Here is a 21,506-nt window from a genome sequence, read left to right as displayed (position 1 = left end):
AGTTTTTCTAGTATTGAAATAAAATCGATAGTGTTGTAACTCATTTATTGAAGACTGAGTTCTATTAATGTTCCTTAATGATTTTATGAAACTTAAGTACAGTTTGCTTTAAAATTATTCTTGGTGTGATCATTGCATGTTAGCTTCACACTTGTTTTCAGTTAACTTCTGGCTTTTACAAAGCCCCTTGTTGGGACTGAGAAGTTCATTATCCTTTCAAAGTGCAGTAGATGGTATGGATTTTTTCCTTCCTTTGCCACAGGTATCATCTAAGGAGGATATCTTGCTTCTCTCTCAGCCCCACCTCCTTCATTTTTTATGCCTAGGTGCAAAATACAGCCTTGTAGTGAATTGCTATAGCAACATCATGGTGCCACCCCATGGTGCCAACTCCTAGGGCTACTGTAGTTTGTGATCCTTTTTAATCTTGTGGTACTTTTTTTTTTTATCAGTACCGGGGATTGAACTCACGACCACCTGCTTTCATGGCAGCTAAATCCCCAGCCCCAAAGCACCAGGTTTTTAGTCTTTTTCTTTTTTTGGTAGCACCAGGGACCGAACTCACAACCTCGCACTTGCCAGGCAGGCGCTTAGGCTGCTGAGCTAAGTCCCTGGCCCTGCTTGTGGTATTTTTTACAATAATGCCAATTTTCATGTTAGATAATGTTTTGTTTTTATATTGTCCAATAAGAATATTAGAGTTGGTGAAAAAACACTGGTGAATTTTTCTATTAGTTTGTAATACTACTCCTTGATTGGATTGTGTTTTGATGTCTCCTTTTGTTTCTATAGTTTCCAGATACTCTTAGCATCCAACATTTTTATACCTTTTTTGGTGTCAAATGACTGTCTAGTTTATCCTTCCATTTGGTATTTTTTGTACTGTGATGCTGATGCAGGTTTTTTTTTTTAAACTAATGAATGGGCTTAGAAGGCTTTATATAGTTTTGAAATACATATATTTTGGGCTTATTTATTGTGGGGTTATGGAAATAGGCTTAAAGTTGGTTCATAGTTTTTTCTTTTAAAGAAGGCTCTAATGTTTCTAAGTCAGTTTTATCAATCCATTTCTAGCATTCTCTTTGCAGTGATTTTAAAATAAAATACTTTTATTCATTCAATAAATTATATATCCATGGCTGTGCCAGGAATTGTGCTAGTTAGTTATGGATGTTTTTAAAAGTCTGTTCTCATAACTTTAGTGATTATAAAGATACCTTGAAATTGTATAATTTTTTTTTGTCTTTTTCGTTTTTATTGGTACCAGGGTGTAATGTTTTATAGCTTAAAAATTTAAGACTTGATTCTTTTGTGCCTCCCTGGAAGGTAGTTATTATTTTTTGCATTGTTAACATGAGGAAATCTGGTGTTGTTCAAAATTATACAATTCTGTAATTCTGGTTAGGACTAGAACTGTTAGGAGTTTAAATCATTAAAAGTCTGATTTGGTCTGTATGTTTTCTATTCCATTCTATTGAAAGATTTTTACAGATTTTTTTTAAAGCTGCAGGGTTTTTTGTACTGCTGGGGATAGAACCCAGAACCTCATATGTACTAGGTGAGTGCTCCTCTATGGAGCTTCAGCCCCCACCCACAGCTGCAAATTTGTTACATAAAAAAATTGTCTTTCTTGCCTGTTTTTTGCCGCAATCCATCCATTGACTCCTGCCCCTCCATCTTTGAGGTTCATGACCTATTTTTTATATCTATCTTTCACTCTTGGTTTATTCATAGAAGTTCGGAAAATGTCATTTTGTCTTAGATTGAGATTTTTTTTTTCATTTAATGACTGTTATGGCTTGTGTACAGGTGTCCTCTTAAAGCCTCATGCAGTCATAGGTGAGGGTTTTTCACAGGTGGTTGAATCTAGAGTGCATGATTGATTTATAGTGCAATGCTAGAATTCAGGGTGCTAGGATGAAGGGTAATTACTAATTCAGTATACTGACTGATTTGGCACACCACCCCAATCCCAGTAGGTTGGTTATAATATACGGGACAGAAAGAGGTATATCTTGACCTTTGCTTGCTTTGCTACCTTCTGCCTGCCATGAATTGTTTCTCTTTTGCAATGCCTATCTGCCGTGTGCCACTCTGCCTTGTGGAGCCTGCTGATTATGGTCTAAAACCTCTACAAACTGCGAGCCAAATAAACTGCTTCCCCTTTAACTTCAGGTGTCCGGTGTTTGTCTCAGCAGTGAGAAAAAAGTAATTAAAGCAGTGGCCCTTATTACTTGGGAAAGTGGTCACTACAGTTTTATTTTTATTTAGCTCTGGAAAGGGAGTGACTTGGGCAATATTTACTTAGACTTGTCATTTGAATTAGTTGTATTTTCAGGGAATTTCTTGACTAGAAAGCTGTTTACTGATAGTTAATATCTGCCATTATAAGGTATGTACTGTGGTGTTGTAAGTTTGATTTTTTTTTTTAAAGGAAGGAAAAGGGATAAAACACCAGTATTGTAAATTTAAATTTACTGTGATATACAGTATTCTTTTACAAAAGGTTAAGATTTTAATGCTGGCCAGAAAAAGATTCTCCAGTTGAACTGTAGCTCAGTAGTGGAGTGCTTGCCTAACATGTGAGGCCCAAAGTTTGAGCCTTAACACTACAAAAGAAAAACAAGAATAAAGATTGCCCAGATACAGTGGCACACATCTGTAATCTTATCCCTGGGAGGTTGAGGCAGGAGAATTTTTAGTTTGAACCTGGCTTGGTGATTCAGCTATTGTGAAACTGTCTCAAAAAATAAAAAAGGGAGGCCGAGTGTGGTGGCACACACCGGTAATCCCAGCTCTTAGGAGGCTAAGGTAGGAGGATCTCTGTGAGTTCAAGGCCAGCCTGTACTACATAGTGAGACCAGTCTCAACCACTGAAAAACAAAAAATAAAAAAAAGGAGAGCCAGGTGTGGTTGCATATGACTGTAATTTTAGCACTTTGGGGGCTGAGATGGCAGGACTTCAGGCCAGCCTGGCCTACCTTGTGAGTTAAAGGCCAGGTATAACAAGTAAGACCGTTGGGGAACTATAGTTCAGTGTGAAGGTCCTGCATTCAATCCCTAGATCCTCGTACCTATACCCTGCTCCCAACATAAGATAAAGGTTGATTTTGTTGTTTTTGGAGATGGCACCTTGCTTTGTAGTTGAACAGTGAACTCACAGCGCAGTCTAAGCTAGCCTTGTACCTCTCATTCTCCTGCCTCAGCCTTCCAAGTGCTGGAATCACAGGTGTCTGTCACCATACTTGGTTTAGATTGAGCTTTAAACATAATGCATTCAATGTACTTAAGATGCCACAAAGACTGAAATGCAAAGTAAATTGTTACGGTAACGTAAAGAAAGGTGACATAAGCCTGTAGTACCCTTACCAAATTGAACAATCACCAGTGACTTTTAAGATTTGTTGCTTCATTTTAAAATTTAAGATTAGTAAGTTTCATTTAAATGCTTATATTTAAATGATCACCCTTTAAGCATAGAGCTTTGTACTTGGTCCAGTTTTCCCTCCCTCCCTTTCTTCTGGCATTCTTTGTCTTTTTCTCTGCCTTAGTTTTATTTTTTTAAAATACAGATATGATTGCACCATTTACTGGCTTGTAAGCCTTTTATAGCTTTTACTGTCTGCAGGGTAAAGTCCAAACAATTTAGTAAGCTTTGTGAGGCCATTTACAGACCTTGATAAAACTGTCTGGTCCTCTTTTCCATTACTTTTGTTTGTAGTAAGAGTTTTCTGGGTCCTCTTGAACTCTAAAAAGCGTATTATTTAGTGCTTTGTCGATAATTACTTCTGTAGTTTTATTAATGCTTCTATTACTAACTGACCACAGTGAAATCTTCTGTTTTAACATTACGTGGTCTTTTTTTTTCCTCCCCTGGACTCCTAGTTCTCACATACTGTTTGATTATATGCCATTTTTCATATTGTATGGTAATAGCATGTATATGTATGCTTGCTTGGACAGAGTATGAACCATTTGAAGGTAGAGATTATATTCAGTATCCTTATTTCATCTTGGAAGGTATGTTCAAATGTTTGATTGAGTCATTAAATGGTAGTATATCCTTTGAAATGTACATTTCACAACTAAATGAAAACTATGTAGTAAGTTTCCTTAAATATAAGATGCTTTGGTTTAATTTTCGCACTAAATTTTACAGAATGACTTAAATTAGGTGAACAATATTTGCTCTTTTTTTTATGATCACAGATTATCTGAGAATATAATGAAACTAAGATGATCTCCCTTCTACCCCAAATTGCTTTCTCAAAAGTTAATAAGCTGTTTTAGAGGATTTGAAGATCCCTTGAAGCTATCATGAATCCTATGTTGACAATCCTGGGTTAGGTATATTATACTTTTGTGCTTACTTCTACCTAGATGTAAGTGATACATGGTTGCCTTTTTTTTTTTAAACTGGGAATTGCATTCACAACCTCGAACATGCCAGGGAGGTGCTATGCCACTAAGCTGTATCATACCTGGCCCAGGGCTGGCTTTATTTTCGCAGTGAGTAAATCATACAAGGTCTTATTCCCAGTGTCTTTACCCTTGATCTTAGTGGAAGGCAAGCATGGCATACTACTTAAAGGGCCTGGTTCTAGAGCTAGGCTTAGCCTGGTTTTAAATCCTGTCTTGGCCATTTGATAACTATGTGACTTTGTTCTCAATTTTCTCACCTGTGAAATAGGGATAATAACTACTCCAGTGGGGTTGTTTTAAGGATACGTGATAATCTTACAAGCTTTATTATAGTACTTGGCATAGAAAAGAAAAGCCTACGTGTTGTATATTATGTCAGATGTGGTAGTGCAACCCTGTAATTCTAGTACTTGGGAGGCTGAGGCAGGAGAATCATAGGTTTGAGGCCAGTCTGAGTTACGTAGTGAGTTGAAGGGCAGCCTGGACTACATAGCAATACCTTGTCTCTTCCCCTTCCCCATATGTGTATATATATATATAAATTTTTTAAACAGTTAGCTATTAGTGTTATTAATCCCTTCAAAATAAACTACCATGTGACATTGATGTGTAGGATTGTACTGTTTTCTGCTTTCCTACCTTGGAATTTTTCCATTCTTGCCCAATCTATAAATCGAGATGATACCTGAGTTTCCAGAAATGTACAAAATATAAGACATTCATGCCTGCTATTCCGTTACAGTTTGTAGGTAAAATCACTATATATTCCAGCTTTTAAATTCTTTAAAAACTTTTCATGCTAAGTGATTTTACTAAGTAGTGCCTGTAATGATCTTTCTTCATTTTTTTTTTTTTAAAAGATCTCTTAGTTGCTTAGACAATAAAGAGTGGTGACTTGCTAATGGAATGAGCTAGCTATGAATTTATTGTAGAGTATATTTAATGCATACCATGAAAGAATAACCTTGTTTAAAGTTTATAGTAAGAGTATCCAACTCAAATGACTTGCTAACTGCACTGACATTTCTGTTCACAAATGCAATATGTCTGATTTAGTCATGTGTTTTTAGTGGATTCTGTATCTTATAAACTCTCCAATAGTTAAGGTAATGTTAGTTTCTTGTAGCTACTTCTATCTTTCAAAAAACTATACAACATTGCAACTGAGGAAACAATTTGTGTAGCCAGAGTCAGTGACACATAGCTATATACCCAGTTACTCAGGAGTCTTAAGGTGACAGTCTTAAGGTAGAACACACATGTTTAAGACCAGCCTGGGCATAGAGAGACACTCTCCAAAAGAAATAAAATGAAGAAAATTCTAGAATGTTCTGGTTAATATCCCCCTCCATTTAAATAGAACAGGCTGTCTTTGCAATAATTAACAAAATTAGAAAACCTAATTAAGAATTCAGTGTATTATTTAAAAATGACTTTCATTTTCATGTAGTAGAATTTGTACTAGAGAGTTTTTTTGAGTTATTGGCTTAAACATACTACAAATATATTACAACATTTTTGTTTTTTTCATCCAGACAGGTGATTTGGCTTCTGCACAGTTAGGAGGAGCACCAAACCGATGGGAGGTCTTGTCAGCCACACCTACAACTATAAAAGACGAAGCTGGTAATCTAGTACAGATTCCAAGTGCTGCTACTTCGAGTGGGCAGTATGTCCTTCCCCTTCAGAATTTGCAGAATCAACAAATATTTTCAGTTGCTCCAGGATCAGATTCATCAAATGGTACAGTGTCCAGTGTTCAATATCAAGTAATACCGCAAATTCAGTCAACAGATGGTCAGCAGGTTCAGATTGGTTTCACAGGCTCTTCAGATAATGGGGGTTTAAATCAAGAAAGCAGTCAAATTCAAATTATTCCTGGCTCTAATCAAACCTTACTTGCCTCTGGAACACCTCCTGCTAATATCCAGAATCTCATGCCACAGACTGGTCAAGTCCAGGTTCAGGGAGTTGCAATTGGTGGTTCATCTTTCCCTGGCCAAACCCAGGTAGTTGCTAATGTGCCTCTTGGTCTGCCAGGAAATATTACCTTTGTACCAATCAATAGTGTCGATCTAGATTCTTTGGGACTTTCGGGCAGTTCTCAGACAATGACTGCAGGCATTAATGCCGATGGACATTTGATAAACACAGGACAAGCGATGGATAGTTCAGACAATTCTGAAAGGACTGGTGAGAGGGTTTCTCCTGATATTAATGAAACTAATACTGATACAGATTTATTTGTGCCAACATCCTCGTCATCACAGTTGCCTGTTACAATAGACAGTACAGGTATACTACAGCAAAACACAAATAGCTTGACTACTTCTAGTGGGCAAGTTCATTCTTCAGATCTTCAGGGAAATTATATCCAGTCGCCTGTTTCTGAAGAGACACAGGCTCAGAATATTCAGGTTTCTACAGCACAGCCTGTTGTACAACATCTACAACTTCAAGAGTCTCAGCAGCCAACCAGTCAAGCCCAAATTGTGCAAGGTATTACACCACAGACAATCCATGGTGTGCAAGCTAGTGGTCAAAATATATCACAACAGGCTTTGCAAAATCTTCAGTTGCAGCTGAATCCGGGAACCTTTTTAATTCAGGCACAGACAGTGACCCCTTCTGGACAGATAACTTGGCAAACATTTCAAGTACAAGGGGTCCAGAACTTGCAGAATTTGCAAATACAGAACACTGCTGCCCAACAAATAACTTTGACGCCTGTTCAGACACTCACGCTTGGTCAAGTCGCTGCAGGTGGAGCCTTGACGTCAACTCCAGTTAGTCTAAGCACTGGTCAGTTGCCAAATCTACAGACAGTTACTGTAAACTCTATAGATTCTACTGGTATACAGCTACACCCAGGAGAGAATGCTGACAGTCCTGCAGGTGAGTCTTACATGATATGCTACGAAAAGTGCACTGATAATATATGGAAAAATTTTTAACTTTCGATGTTTATCAACACAGACTCCTTAAAAGTGATACATACCCCTGTATTTGTATGTGAAAGCAGATATTAAAGTATCTTTCAATTTGTTCCTTATTGAAAGTTCAGTTTTCGAAGTTAAGGACTCATTTTTCTAATATATCAGTTCACAATATTTTCTCACAACAGTTTAACGCTTGTTTTGAAATTGTATTGGTATTTTGAAGCATTACAGAATTTTTATTTGGTAGGTAGTATGTCATGGTATCTGATTTGGGTTGAGTATTTTATGTATTATATTTGGTTGGGCAGTCAAGTTGGCACAGTGAAAATCCAGCATTGGGAGTAAAGTGTACTTAGGTAGCTGTCTCATCTACTAGCTAGTATTTTTCTCCCACAAACTCAGGGTCCTAAGAAAATGAGGTATTGGAGTAGGTAACTATACCTAGGGTACCTTTTAGACTAAAAATTCTTTGAATCTGTGTTAGTGGGCATTATCACATTCCCAACAAAGGTAATTCATGTCGTTGCTGAGTGGCTCTGATTTGAATGCATTTTTCTCCCTGGCTTGAACCATGAGTGATACATGTACGACTTTCCCATTGATTGGCTTTTACTGTTTCTCATGGGATTTTTAATTACAATAATGCAAAAAAAAGTTGATTTAGTGGAACAGGTGTCCTAATATTACAATTCTTTCCAAAGGAAAACATCAAAAGGATATAAAAATAGTAATGCAAGTAATTTGTGGTACAGCAATGTTAAATGTACAATTACGTACATTAGCAGTGGGGTACTTGTTAAGAGTCCTATGTTAAAGTTTAGAGGATTAATTACTGATAAACTTCGTAAACATAATTTAAATTAGTATGAATAGTATTTATATTTAGGCAATAATTCTGAGTCAAGCAACTAACTAGATTTGGTTCATTTATAGGCTTATTTTTATTAGTAAAAAGATGATAAAAGTGATTAGATCCATTTGTACCACCAGTATCAAAGCCACCAGATAGGACAGTCATGCACATACCACTGGTGGTTCAAGCTGATGGAAAGGTGTTAAATTCTGCTATGCTAGAAATATTAGTGTTCTTTGGTTCTGTGATAGTGGGCATTAAATTTAGATGTGCTTAACTGGATGAGATGGCACAGGCCTGTAATCCTAGCATTTGAGAGACTGAGTCAGTAGGATCACCATGACTTTGAGGCCAGCCTGGGGTATATAGTTTGAGTCTGTCTTTAAAAAAACAAAACAAAACAAAAAACTACATTAGATTTGCTAGAAATAGCTATTGATAAGTATGGGCAGAAGTTTCTTAAATCTATTCTTTGAATATTATACAAGAATTAAAGTTTAAAAAAGATAGCATCCTTGTTACTCTGTTAATGTGAATTTTATTATTTAACTCCTTTTGTTTGGATTGCTGTAGAGATTATACTACCATAGTGTACTTTTCCACTAGGTAAGTGATTCCAAACTCAGTAGGGGAATTTGAATTAAATGGAAGTAGTAACTTCCATCCTCCATTTGATGATTTATCTTTCTTATTTTCTTCAAAGAATTTTTTGATATATGCGTAGAAAATTGAAATTGTTCTGAATTCTCAGATCTGTATTTGGAAATCCCTTTAATTGCATTTGAATCTTCTAAAGCTGGGTTTAGAGCAGCGGTGCTCATTGTGATCTGTGGATCCAGTTCTTCATGTTAAAGCATTTGTCATAGTAATGCTCAGGAGTTGCTTATTCCACTGTGTCTATTCACACTTTCACTGATGGTGGCTTCAAATGTACTATTAGTTGCTATATTCATGATCATATACTTGTAGCAAAATTCAGTTTTACCAAAGAAAGATCCATAATAGCCAATAAAAATGAATATTTTTACTAAATATTGGCCCTTAATTACTGTGTATCTTTTTTAAAAAAAGCTTTTGGGGGACATAATTCACATAGTATAAAATTTACCCTGTAAGGCATACAATTCAGTAGTTTTAAGTTATAGTCACTGATTTACACAACCATCATCACTAATTTGAGAACATTTTCAAAACCCTCAAAGAAACCTGTAACTATTAGCAGTCATTCATGATTCTCTCCCTTCAGCTCCCGACAATGTCTCATCTTTCTCTCTTGAATTTGCCTGCTGGTTCATATTAGTAGAATCATATAATATGAGACCTTTTGTGTTTGCCTTCTTTTTATGTATCATATTTTCAAGGTTCATCCATGTTGTAGCATATGTCAGTACTTCATTTCCTTTTATGACCAGTAATATTCCGTTGTATACTAATATTTATGTTTTTGTTGATAAACATTTGGATTGTTTCTACCTTTTGGCTGTTAGGACAAATATGAGATGAACATTTTTTTGTATCTTTTTTTGGGGAGGGTGGAGATATTATATAATTTCTTGAATGTACACCTAAAGATGGAATGTTTGGTTTTATGGTAATTCTGTGTTTTAAGTTTTTGAGGAACTGCCAAATATTTTTTGCTAAGACACTGCACCATTTTACGTTTTCACCAGCAGTATATAAGGGTTCCAGTTTCTTTCTTTTTTTTTTGTTCCAGTTTCTTGATATCCCCATCAATGTGTATTACGGACTTTTTTTTGGCTTTTGATGGTATTGAGGGTTGAACCTAGAGCACATTACTTAAGTACTCTACCACTGGGCTACATTTGATCCTTGACCGTTTTTAATTTATTAATTTTTATTTTATTATTCTGTTTTGTTTTGAGACAAGGTCTTACCATGTAATCCAGGCTGACCTTGAACTCACAGTGTAGCCCATGTTGACCTTGAGCTTGCAGTGGTCCTCCTGTCTCAACCTCCTGAATGTTGGGATTACAGATGTGCACCACCAGGCCTGGCATCTGACCATTTTTTAATAGCCATTCTAGTGGGTATGAAGTGGTGTCTCCTCATTTGATTTTGTGATACTAGAGATTGAACTCAGGGCCTCATGCATGCTAAGCAAACACTGTACCACTGAGCTACTGTACCCCTCGCTGTGGTTTTGATTTGCACTTCACACTGCATGTTTTTGTAATTTCTTTGTGACATCTTTTATGTGTTTTCCATACTGGGAACTGTACCACTAAGCTACATCCCTTTTTAAAATTTAATTTTAGTTTTTATTTTTGTGTTTGGTACCAGGGATCAAACTCACAACCTTGCACTTGTCAGACATGCTCTTATGCCACTGAGCTAAATCCCTGGCCTGCTGCATCCTTTTTTGAGACAGGGTCTTGCTAAATTGCCTGGGCTGGTGTCCTGCTTCTGCCTCTCAAATAGATGAGATTATAGGAATGTGTCAGCAGGGAAGTATAAAGCATTTGCTGCATACCAAAAGAAGATAATTGGCTTTGAAGAAAAGTACTATTTCCCATTTGTGAGTTGCAGGCTGAACTAGACTATTTTCATGAAACATTTTTATTTGAAAGACCAGCTGACAAAACTATGGTTTTGATATTTAAACCAAAAGCATGAGCTTGTCACTTAAATCTGTTTCTTGCCAGTATAAAAAATGGCCTTTCTAGTGAAAATTAAAGCGGGGATTCAGCGGCACAGGTGCCTGCTGATCAAGTGTGAGGTCATGAATTTGATCCCTGGTACCAAAAAAAAAGAAAGAAAAATTACCCCCCCCCCCCTTTGGAGATAGGGTCTCGTGTAGTTCAGGCTGACCTCTAAACTCACTGCATAGCCCAGGCTAGTGTGGAAATCAGGGAGGTCTTCCTGCCTTGTCTCCTGAACGCTGCAGCACTCGGGAAATTACTCCTCCCTTTTTCAGCTACATGTATTTGTGAGGATATAAAAGGTGATTTTTTTTTTTTGGTTTCATTAAATTTTTTTGTTGTTTGGCGCATAATTTTTCTTAAAATTAGCACGTAATGGACTTTTTTGGTGCTGAGGATCAAACAGTACTCCATTGTTTGTTTATTTTTTGGTACTGGGGATTGAACTCATGACCTGGCAGGCACTTAAGCCACTGAGCTAAATCCCCAGCTCTACTGTTTATTTTTAAATAAATTTTTAAAATTTCCTTATTTTTAATATGGTAAAATATTTATGTGTTCATCTGTACATACACATGCATTTTTTATCTATCCTATGTGAACAAAAGTTTTTTTGAGACCTTTAATATTATTTTTGAGTTTAAAAATGATCCCTGAGCTAGCAATGTAACTTAATGATAGTGTACATGCTAACATGAGTGGGGCTATTAATTTTAGCATTCAACATACACAAAACACAGTGTCCTGAGATAAAAAGGTGGAAGACTATGGGTAAGGTGATAGAATTGTTTTTTTGTGGATTTTTTTTTTTTTTTTTTTTTTGTACCAGGAATCAAACTCAGGACCTTGTACTTGCCAGGCAAGCACTTATGCCATTAAGCTATATCCCTAGCCTTGGTTTTTGTTTTTTGAAACAGTGTTCCACTGTGTAGTCACTGACTTTGAACTGTGTAGCCCAGCCTGGTTGGAACTTACAGGTATCCTCCTGTGCTGGTATCACAGATTTGTGCCACTAAGCCCAAACTAAGCTAAGTAAGGTTGACAGATTTCTAATGACACAGTCTAAAATATTTGAAAGTTCTTAAACATTCTTAAAACATTTGAAAATAATTTTTAGAAAACAGTTTTAAATGATTTATATAAAGTTGTTATGGAGCTTGATATGTTAAACATTTGTAGAAAATTTGTGATTTTTGAATTTTGTTTCAACACTGAAGAGATGGGGAAAGATCTTGAGAAAATAAAATAAAGCAAATAATGATTAAAATGCCAAATTGGAGTGCAGTGTATTCAGTGTAAACTTTCATTTGGAGAATATGAGGTGTTAGGAGAACTTTTGGTGTATTGTGCTTTTTTGACAAGAAGGGAACATAGCAATTGGGAAGCTTAGTGGTTTTGTGGTCTTAAATGCACAAGACTCAGGGTTCAATCCCTGGTACCCATCCCCACGCAAAGAGGTAATTTTCGGCTTCTTTTGGCTCTTTTTTTTTAAGATGGAGTAATATACCTGAGAAGAAAACATTTAAAATTTTGACATCCTTAGCTTGCATTTTTGATAAGTATGAAATTAATGTAACAATTTTCTGAAATACAGTAGTACCCCAGTTCACAAACTCAATTCTTTTCATTGATTCTGGTCGAAAACTAAATTGAATGAGAACCAAATCTGATTCAGTGGTTAGGGTCAGTGTTACCCTTATGGGTAATCAGTTCTTTGTGCAAGTCCATTTATGATGGAAAGAATTAAGTTCATGAACTAAGGTACAAGGAGAAAGCTACTCCTCCACCCCCACAACTTCTTACCCTGTAAAACCCCACAGAATTCTAGAATTTGCCCTTTTTTTAAAAAACAGCTTTCCTGTAACAAAAAATAATTTCTGTTCTGGCCTTTAAAGAGGAGTAAATCTGATTTTGGTTTCCTCTTTGAGATGCTTTCACTGCCTCTTATCCCTTAGGAGCAGATTCCTGCAGTGGAATAAGGACAAGACTGACCAAATAACATGGGCAAAAGAAGATAGTAACTTTGGCAAGGCCAATAGTAAGGAAGATTGGAGAAAGGTGGAGTAGGAAAGAGGAAGTTTTGGCTTTGTTAAATTTAAAGTTTTTATTAGATTGACAAGATAGATGGTTTAACTAAATAGTTGGAGATTAGAATCTGGAGTTTAAGTTGGGCTGGTGATAAGATGTGGGGGTGTCATTATGGATGTAGATGTAATTAGATGAAATTATTTAGGTCATGGCTTCTTAACCTTTTGTTACATGGTAGATTCTCTTGGAATTGTAAAAAAGAAAAAATGGCAGCAGTTTGTGTTTATCTTTTTCCCAATTCCAAATCAGTTCCTCTGCTTGGGTCTAGGAAGGAAGTCTCCAAGGGATTTTGAAGTATAGTTTTTTTTTTAAATTACCTAACTTAGTGGAGAAGTAGTATAACAGAGAAGTTGGAAAATAGTATCATTCCATGCCTGAAATTATTTTCCACAGTTTTCAAATGTAATGTTTAAAACAGAATAGAAGGTGCTATTCATGGTGAGGACATGAGAATACCATGAGAAAGAACTGATGAATAATAGAAATAGGCCATTGGAACTAAAATTATCAAACACGGTAAAATTATCAAACATAGTATGGTCCAGTCAGTGGTGGTGAACTTATGGCACATGTGCCACAGTGAGCTGTTTTTATCATTGAATGCTCTGTTACTATGTTTTTCTTTTAATGTATGAGTTTTTTCTAAACTAAAACCTCAGTATTCAGGTTTAATTGCAGTGTTGGTGCTTTGTGATAATACAGTATGTGGGTTACAGTTTGGGAACTCAGTTTCTAAAAGGTTTGCCACTACTGATCTAGGAGATAAAAGAGTCAAACTCGAAAATTTTAAGAGTTGCAGGTAGTAACAGAAGTAACACTGTAGATTTGTAGAACCAAGTAGAAATTTAGGAATATAGAGCCAGGCTTGTCATCCCAGCACTCGAGAGGCTGAGGCACAAGAATTGCTATGAGCCTGGGTTAAGGCCAGCCTGCATTACAGAGGGAGACACTGTCTCAAAACAAAACAAAACCAAAAAAATACCAGGTAGGAATTCAGGAAATGTAAAAGGTCCAAAACTAAATATTTTTGAGGCTATGTTCTGAGGCATCAGGCAATATTTAAGAGGGTACAGAATGATGGTCTTAGAGTACCTGGGGACCAAGTAAACTAAGATGAAGGGAATACTTTTTACATACACAGGAAGGGTAGATAGAATACTAGAGAATGGAAGATAAACGCAAGATAGTAGTTGCAGGTGACCCTTACTAACAAGTGGTTTCAGTGGAGTATGGTGGAATTAAAACTGAGCTGAACAGAATGACTTAAAAAGAAGCATGGGGGTAGTGTCAGTAATTATACACAAATATTTTACAGGCTTTCTGTTAGGAAAAACTTTGAAATAGAAGATGGTAGCTGCAGATGGAGTTGGTTGAGAGAGGTTCTCTTCTTGGAATATCTCCTGAGGAGTGGGAAATTGATGCCAGAAAGAAGGTACAATGGAGAAAAGATTGTAGGTGAGCAAGATGAAACACGTATAGAACACACAGGTAAAGGGGTTGGGTGTAGAAGTGGATATTGTCGTGTTGTAACCGGGGAAGGGTATAGATATAGCTTGCAGATGCAGATAAGTTGATGAGAAGCAATCCTGTCAAGAAGTATCTTCTAATTTCTTATTATAATAAGCGTAGATGAGTAAGGGGAACAGATATTAGAAATTTGAGAAGGAAGAGTATGTAAAATGGTCATCTGAGAAAATTGGAAATTGAAATGTGAAACAATTGCAGTGGTTCTGAGTGTCCACTTGAATAATTTGCATAGTCATGTTTGTTTCTCCAGTTATCTATAGCAGTTTGCTAGGGTATAGGTTCAGGGTTACTTCTTCTATACTCCCTAGCAGAAAGTTCCAGGTTTGAGATGGTCTCTTATCATATTTTTAAGAACTGTTCTTCCTCTCTATTCTCATTTTGTTAGTCTGGCGCTTACTCTGGTAGGCTGTTATTATGGTATTTAATTTGTTTTCCATGTCTTTAATCTTTCCACTTTCCACTGCATTTAATTATTTTTTAAATTCATTTTTGAATAGGCAACCACCTACACAGGGCTGGAATTCAAAAGAGAGAAAGACAAATCAATAAAGTCTTTCTTTCTTTTTTTTGGTAGTGGTGGTACTGGGGACTTAAATCATTTAATCTAGGTCTTTCTCATTGTGATACTTTCTCACTGGCCTACATCTCCAGTCCTTTTGAAATACTTATTTTGGGCCAGGGTTTCACTAATTGTTAAATAGCCCAGGCTGGGCTCAGATCTGCCCTTCTGCTTCAGTCTCTTGGAGTACTGAGGTTATCAGTGTGTACACCACCCTGTCTTTCATTATTTTAATCCCTTACTTCTTTTTTGTAGTGGTTTAAAATGTAGACTATCTGATGAATTATGTGTGCATGTAATCTTAAATACTCTGAAAGGCTGAGGCAGGAGAATCACAAGTTTGAGTTCAGCCTGGGCAGATTAACGATTTAGTGAGCTCTTGTCTCAAAGACTGCGGGGCTGGGGATTTAGTTCAGTGATATAAGCACCTGCCTGGCATGTGCAAGGTCGCCTGTTGGATCCCCAGTACCAAAAAAATAAAAATAAAAAAAAAAAATAAAAGAGGCTGGGGTTATAGCACAGCACAAAGATGCTTGGTTCAGTCCCCAGTATGGAGAAAGAAAATTATACCTGGTGGAGGGATATATTTACACAAACATTGCCATCGCTGTATATTCTCTGTCGTTCCTTAAAAATGAATATTCATTTTTCCGAATCTAAAATTTTTTTATTTTATCCCTTTTAATATTACATGTATAGATCTGTATCATTGCATAGAAATTACAATAACAGTATTGAGCCAGAGAATGTATAATTTATTTAATAAGAATTCTTACACGGATGTGTTGACACATGCGTCTAATCCTAGCACTCAAGAGGCTGAGGCCACCACAGTTTGAGGTCAGCCTGGGCTGCATAGTGAGTTCATGGCTAGTTTACTGAACTCCATACTGAGGTCCTGTCTCAAACAAACAAAAACAACAGCAGCTCAACTTGCTGATGGGTATTTTCAGTTTCATTTTAAATAGTGAATGTCTTTGTACAATTGTATATTTTCCCTTTTATGTATCTCTGAAGCATATAATTTCTGGGAGTAGAAGTTGGTTGTGGGTTTTTTTTTTGTCCTTTTGAGATAGTCTCACTATGCATTTCAAACTGGCTTTGAACTCTGGCTGGCCTTGGAGCAGTCATCCTGCCTCAACTTCCTGGGAGTTGGGATTAACAGGTGTGTGCTAGCGTGTCCAGTTGTGTCATTCATGTTACTTAAATACAGATCATGTACCATTAGCCCCTGTTTAGGTCTACAAAGTATGTGTGGAGCCACTGTGTGCTACACACTGATAAGAAGATGCTCTTGCATGAAAGTAACATAATTTTTTAAGTTAGACCATCATTTCTCAACCTCTGCTTTATTGATATTTTGGGTCTGATTCACTGATTCGCATTGTAGAATGTTGTATAGCATTGCCATAGAATCTTATAAAACCCTTTGCCTGTTAGACAATGGAAAAGTGGCAGCAGACAGTGCCAAATGTTCCATGGAAGGCAGAAATGCCTCTCCCTCTCTTGAGAGCCACTGGGTGATGCAAAACTTTAGATGACTCACGTATTATTTTAATAAGTGGTACGTTCATATTGTAAGTGCTTTAGGGTGACCTCCAGCTGGACATCTTTAAAGGCCTGCCTCAGATACTACTTCATCCTGCAGTATACCTGTTACCATTAGCATAACTTGTTTTTTTGAGATTTAGTGATCATTTCTTAATTCCTTTTAAGAATGGAAAAACGAACAGATGTTATTAGTGGTACAGAATGAGCTTAAATTTGTGTGGTAACTATGTCTGATTCTGATACAATTCTTTGTTCACATGTGTGAGATGCATGCGGTATTTATACTACTGTGGATTGGGTAATAGTGTTAAAACAGCTTTTCTTTTTTTTGTAATGTGGGACTCGAATTCAGAACCTCATACATGCTAGGCAAGTGCTTTTCCACTTGAGCTGTACTCCCAGCTCTAACATTATAGTTTTTTTTATTTTTATTTTTTTTTAAGAAAACTGGCTGGGCAGGGTGATGCACACCTGCAATCCCAGTAGTGAGAGGCTGAGGCAGGAAGATACTTTTGAGGTCAGCCAGGGCTGCATAAGTAAGTTCAAGGACAGTCTGAACTATGCCTTGTCTCAAAAAAAATGTGTTGTTTCAATAATGTGGGAATGTGGGTAGGTAAAAAAGCAAAAGTTGTAAGGAAGTAGTTTGTAGGAAGTACTTTGGAGAATCAGTGACTGGCCTCAAAATCCTTTTTAGTACTGCAGTCATACCTTGGTACACGACTGCGTTGAAATTGGTCAGTTTTTTTTTTTTAACAACCAGTAAACATTTTATTATTATTTTTTAAATCCATTTATTCAAACATAAAAAGAAGAAAAAGACAACAAAAATTTTAAGTACATCAATTGGAGTAACAATAGTACATACATTGCACATTGTCATCCCCAGTTCATTTACCCAGCGTACAAGACATCTGCCTTCGATTGACCGGTCAATACCAGTACAAGTCTTCTCTCTTCAGCGAACTCGGAGAAATCATTAGTATAGCTGATTAAGTACAAGTGCTTATGCCACTGAGCTAAATCCCCAGCCCCATCAACTTCTTTCTTTCTTTTTTTTTTTTTTTTTTTGGTGGTGTTAGAGTTCTAAGTATAACTTAACTATTTTTATATACATATACATACACATATATGTGTTTTATTTTGTCACACTAATGAAACAGTACGATGTTTGCATCTGTGTCTTATTTCACTAATGGGTATGTTCTCAAGGTGCATCGGTTTTACCTATAAAAATGTCCAGTGTATTATTCTTTGTGGCTTAGTAGTACTCCATTGTATAAAAATATCACATCTTTTTTATCCATTTCTCAGTCGATGGGCATTTAGGTTTCCAAGATGTGGCTATTAAAAACTGTGCTGCTATAAACATGGGTGCACATACATCACTATGGCATGATGTTTTTAATTGTTTTGGGAAGATACCCAGAAGGAAGTAGTTGGGTTGAATGGGACCTCCAATCCTAGGTTTTTGAGGAATCCCACATTGTTTTCCACAATGGTTGCACCAATCTGCACTCTCACCATCAGTGGAGAAGGGTTCCTTTTCCCCCACAGCTTCTCCAGCATTTGTTATTGGTTGATTTCTTGATACTAGCCATTCTTTCCATGGCAAGGTAGAATCTCAGTGTTTTAATTTGCATCTGTCGAATGGAAATTGGTCAGTTTTGATAACTCAATACATTTTGACATGAATATTTTGTATTGGGTATTTGTGTAAGCTAGAACTACTGGTGTGGATTGCCTGCCAACTCACTGCCTTTCCAGTCAAAACAGTTTGTTTGCCATCTCCTGGAGACATTTTTAATCATGAGTACCAAGCCATCATGGTAGATTTCATGTATTTTAAGTGTAACATAATGTAAGATTTTTTTTTAACAAAATATTTTAAAAATGTACTTTCTTTATAATCTTGCAGGTAAAATGTATTGAATGTATATTGAGGATAAAATGTTATATCTGGAATTAAAACATATGGGGCTAGGGATGTAGCTCAGGAGCACAGCACCTGCCTGGCAAGTGCGAGGCCCAAGTTCAATTCTGGTTTGTCCCCCCAAAGTAATAAAAAATTTTATTTAAAAATGGAGGCTGTTTGAATAGGTGAAACAGGGAGATCCGGCCATGGAGGGACTCAGGCAGCTTATTCACCCGCCCTCTTGGTAAGCACCTGCAGCGTGGGCCTGGAGGAGAACCATTACCTGTGAACCTAGTGCCATGCGGGCTGAAAATCAAGCACCCTTCCCCCGCCTGCCCCTTCCCTCCATAGCTACTGGGGATAGATGTCTCAGCATCTCTTGGGAGGATGACCGTATGCAGTATAGCAAAACTGAGGATTTCCTTCTATCTTCTGTTCGAAGACATAGGTGGTTTTCACTGTTTTGTTATGTTTCTTTTGCTCTATTCAGTACTCTCAATTGGTTTTATAATGTTCTGTTTTTGGTTTGATTTTGTTACCTAATTGACTGGACAACTATTGTGAAGTTAAAGAGATAAACCATAGTACATATTACTACTATCCCAGTAACCTACTGTGAAATCCTGTACCAATTTCACTGCATTGTCTCGATTGGCTTTTTCTTTCTTGTCCTGCTGCATTTTTACTACTTTCAAAAAAAAGAATAGGTGAAACAGAATTGACCCACAGTTTGTTAAAGCTGGGTACATTGGGGTGTTGTGGTGGTGGTAGTAGTTGTTTTCTTAAATTTTTTTGTTAATAGTCTTAACTATGTAGTCCAGATTGGCCTCAAACTTGGTGTGAGCCTCAGCCTCCTGAGTGCTGGGATTATAGGCGTGCACAGTCATGCGCAATCAGGGTTTGTTATATATACTACTCCACTTTGGCACATATTGAGGTTTTATATGATAAACAACTTTTTTTTTTTTTTTTTTTACCGGTACCAGGGATCGAACTCACGATCACGTGCTTATAAGGCAGGCGCTTATGCCACTGAGCTAAATCCCCAGTCCTATCAACTTCTTTCTTTCTTTTTTTTTTTTTTTTTTGGTGGTGTGAGGGATTGAACTCAACTTTCTTACTGAGCTACATCCCCAGCACCCTCTTATTTTTTATTTATGACAGTAAAAAGCTTTTGAGAACATTTTGTTTTCTCATGTTTTTAATGAATGGAAATTTTGAATTACAAATTTTATAAGGAAATAACAACATGCTACTAAGATTGGACTTTACTTTTGGTGTCCAAAATTCCCTGTGATATTTGTGTTACTGACCCTTGTTCATACTAAAGCGTGGGCAAGATGTGACCTTAATTTTTCTCACACAAGGGAGGATGATTTTGTTTCTGTGAAAGTCTAGAAGAAGGTAATTTTTGACTCCAGATTGTTTTACTGCTTTATCTCTCATATTAGGAAGCTAGTAGTTGATACATTTCAGGGAGTGGCCACTCACATTAACCTGTAATGAAGTGTTTTTGGTTTTTCTTGCACATGAGGAAAAAGCCACTTTTTTTTTTTTTTTTTTTTTTTTTTTTTGAGACAGGCTCTCTCATGTAGTTCAAGTAGGTCTTGAACTCAGTACATAGCCAAAGCTGGCCTCCTATTTATGATGATCCTCCTGCCTCAGCCTCCTGAGTGCTGAAGTTACTGGTATGCTCCACCACACTTGTCTCTCTAGTCCTCTATTATTTGATTCAGGGCCTTACTAATTTGTGATCCTTCTGCTTGGGATCCTCCCAGAGTACTAGCATTACAGATGTGCACCACCACACCCAATTGAAAGCCACTGTTTTTAAAATAAAAGTTAGTGCTACCTTTTGTCTGACTTGTTTGGGGAAAGACAAAGACTCAAGAACTTATAGAAACAGAGGCTGTGAACAAGTTTCTTAGAATGGAACTATACTGTGTTATGTGAGTACTATCTTCACATTGGGTAGTGTAAAAGAATATGTATATGTTCATATTCTCAAGAAGCTTACTGATTTAAGGTATTTAGGCCAGACATGGGTCAATAATCAGTAATATAAATTATCACTGACAATAAAAATGTACAAAGTTACTAATTGTATAATGCAAGAAATGGTAAAAGTACTATACTGAGAAGATCAAAGAGCATCAGTGTTGGGAGACAAAAGAGAACTTGAACTATAGAGAGGGGGAGTCTGGGTTTATGTATAGGTGGAGAAGTGAGGGGAAGATGTGATTAATCAACAAGGTAAAGCAGTGAGTGAGACTAGAAGCAGCCTATACACGGGACGATAGTTTAACAGCTTAACATGTCCCTCAAAGTAGTTTAGACTTTAGATTATACGTCTGTAGAGGTGATTTGCATGTCACTGAATTACTTATGAGAACTACTGTACTTTGGGAAATAAATAGCAATCTGGACTATTTGATAGTAGTGGCTAATAGGATGTGTTGAGTAAGTAGGAAGGAGAATAGGTCACCAGCTCCTAGTGATGAAAGTTTTACTATTTTCAGCTGACTTAAAGAGTAAGTGAAAGTTTCTGAAGGCAAGTAACATGTGTTTGGGAGACATATTTAAGGAATAGGTTGGAATGGGAAAAAACTAGCACTCAAGTACATGTAAGCCGCTTTCATTATTCAGGGATTAAATAAAGATGCTAGACATTTCATAGAAATTTGTAGATTGGTGATTAAATAAGATGAATCCATTGTTTTTTAATTTTTTTTTTGTCTTTTTCATTTTTATCGGTACCAGGGATCAAACTCACGACTGCCTGCTTGCAAGGCAGGCGCTTATGCCTCTGAGCTAAATCCCCAGCCCCATATCCATTGTTTTAAGAAAGGTCTTTAACAGTTAAAGGAGCAACTGATCTGAGGGTTGCAAATTGTTATGTTTTAATTGGTTGAATATGTGTTGGTAGGTTGAAATGATACTTAATAGAAGAGACTGAACTCAGGATATAGGACTAGAATTATGTAGAGACTAGACA

At 36.7% G+C, this 21,506-nt stretch overlaps 1 protein-coding gene across 2 annotated transcripts in view; it reads left to right on the top strand.

Moving 5' to 3' along the window:
• The window catches only part of Sp3 (Sp3 transcription factor), a 57,899-nt gene that overhangs the window by 4,126 nt on the left and 32,267 nt on the right, over positions 1-21,506 (top strand). For both annotated transcript variants that reach the window (XM_063259309.1, XM_063259310.1), the window contains one exon: positions 5,958-7,317. In XM_063259309.1, the coding sequence (XP_063115379.1) occupies positions 5,958-7,317 (1,360 nt within the window). The remainder of the gene's footprint in view (positions 1-5,957; positions 7,318-21,506) is intronic.

This window comes from Cavia porcellus, unplaced genomic scaffold, assembly GCF_034190915.1.
Source record: "Cavia porcellus strain 051 isolate PalLab524CR breed Dunkin Hartley unplaced genomic scaffold, mCavPor4.1 scaffold_12, whole genome shotgun sequence".
Taxonomy (NCBI): Eukaryota; Metazoa; Chordata; class Mammalia; order Rodentia; family Caviidae; genus Cavia; species Cavia porcellus.
The sequence above is the reverse complement of the archived record's forward strand: the minus strand, read 5'-3'. Positions and strand labels throughout refer to the sequence as shown.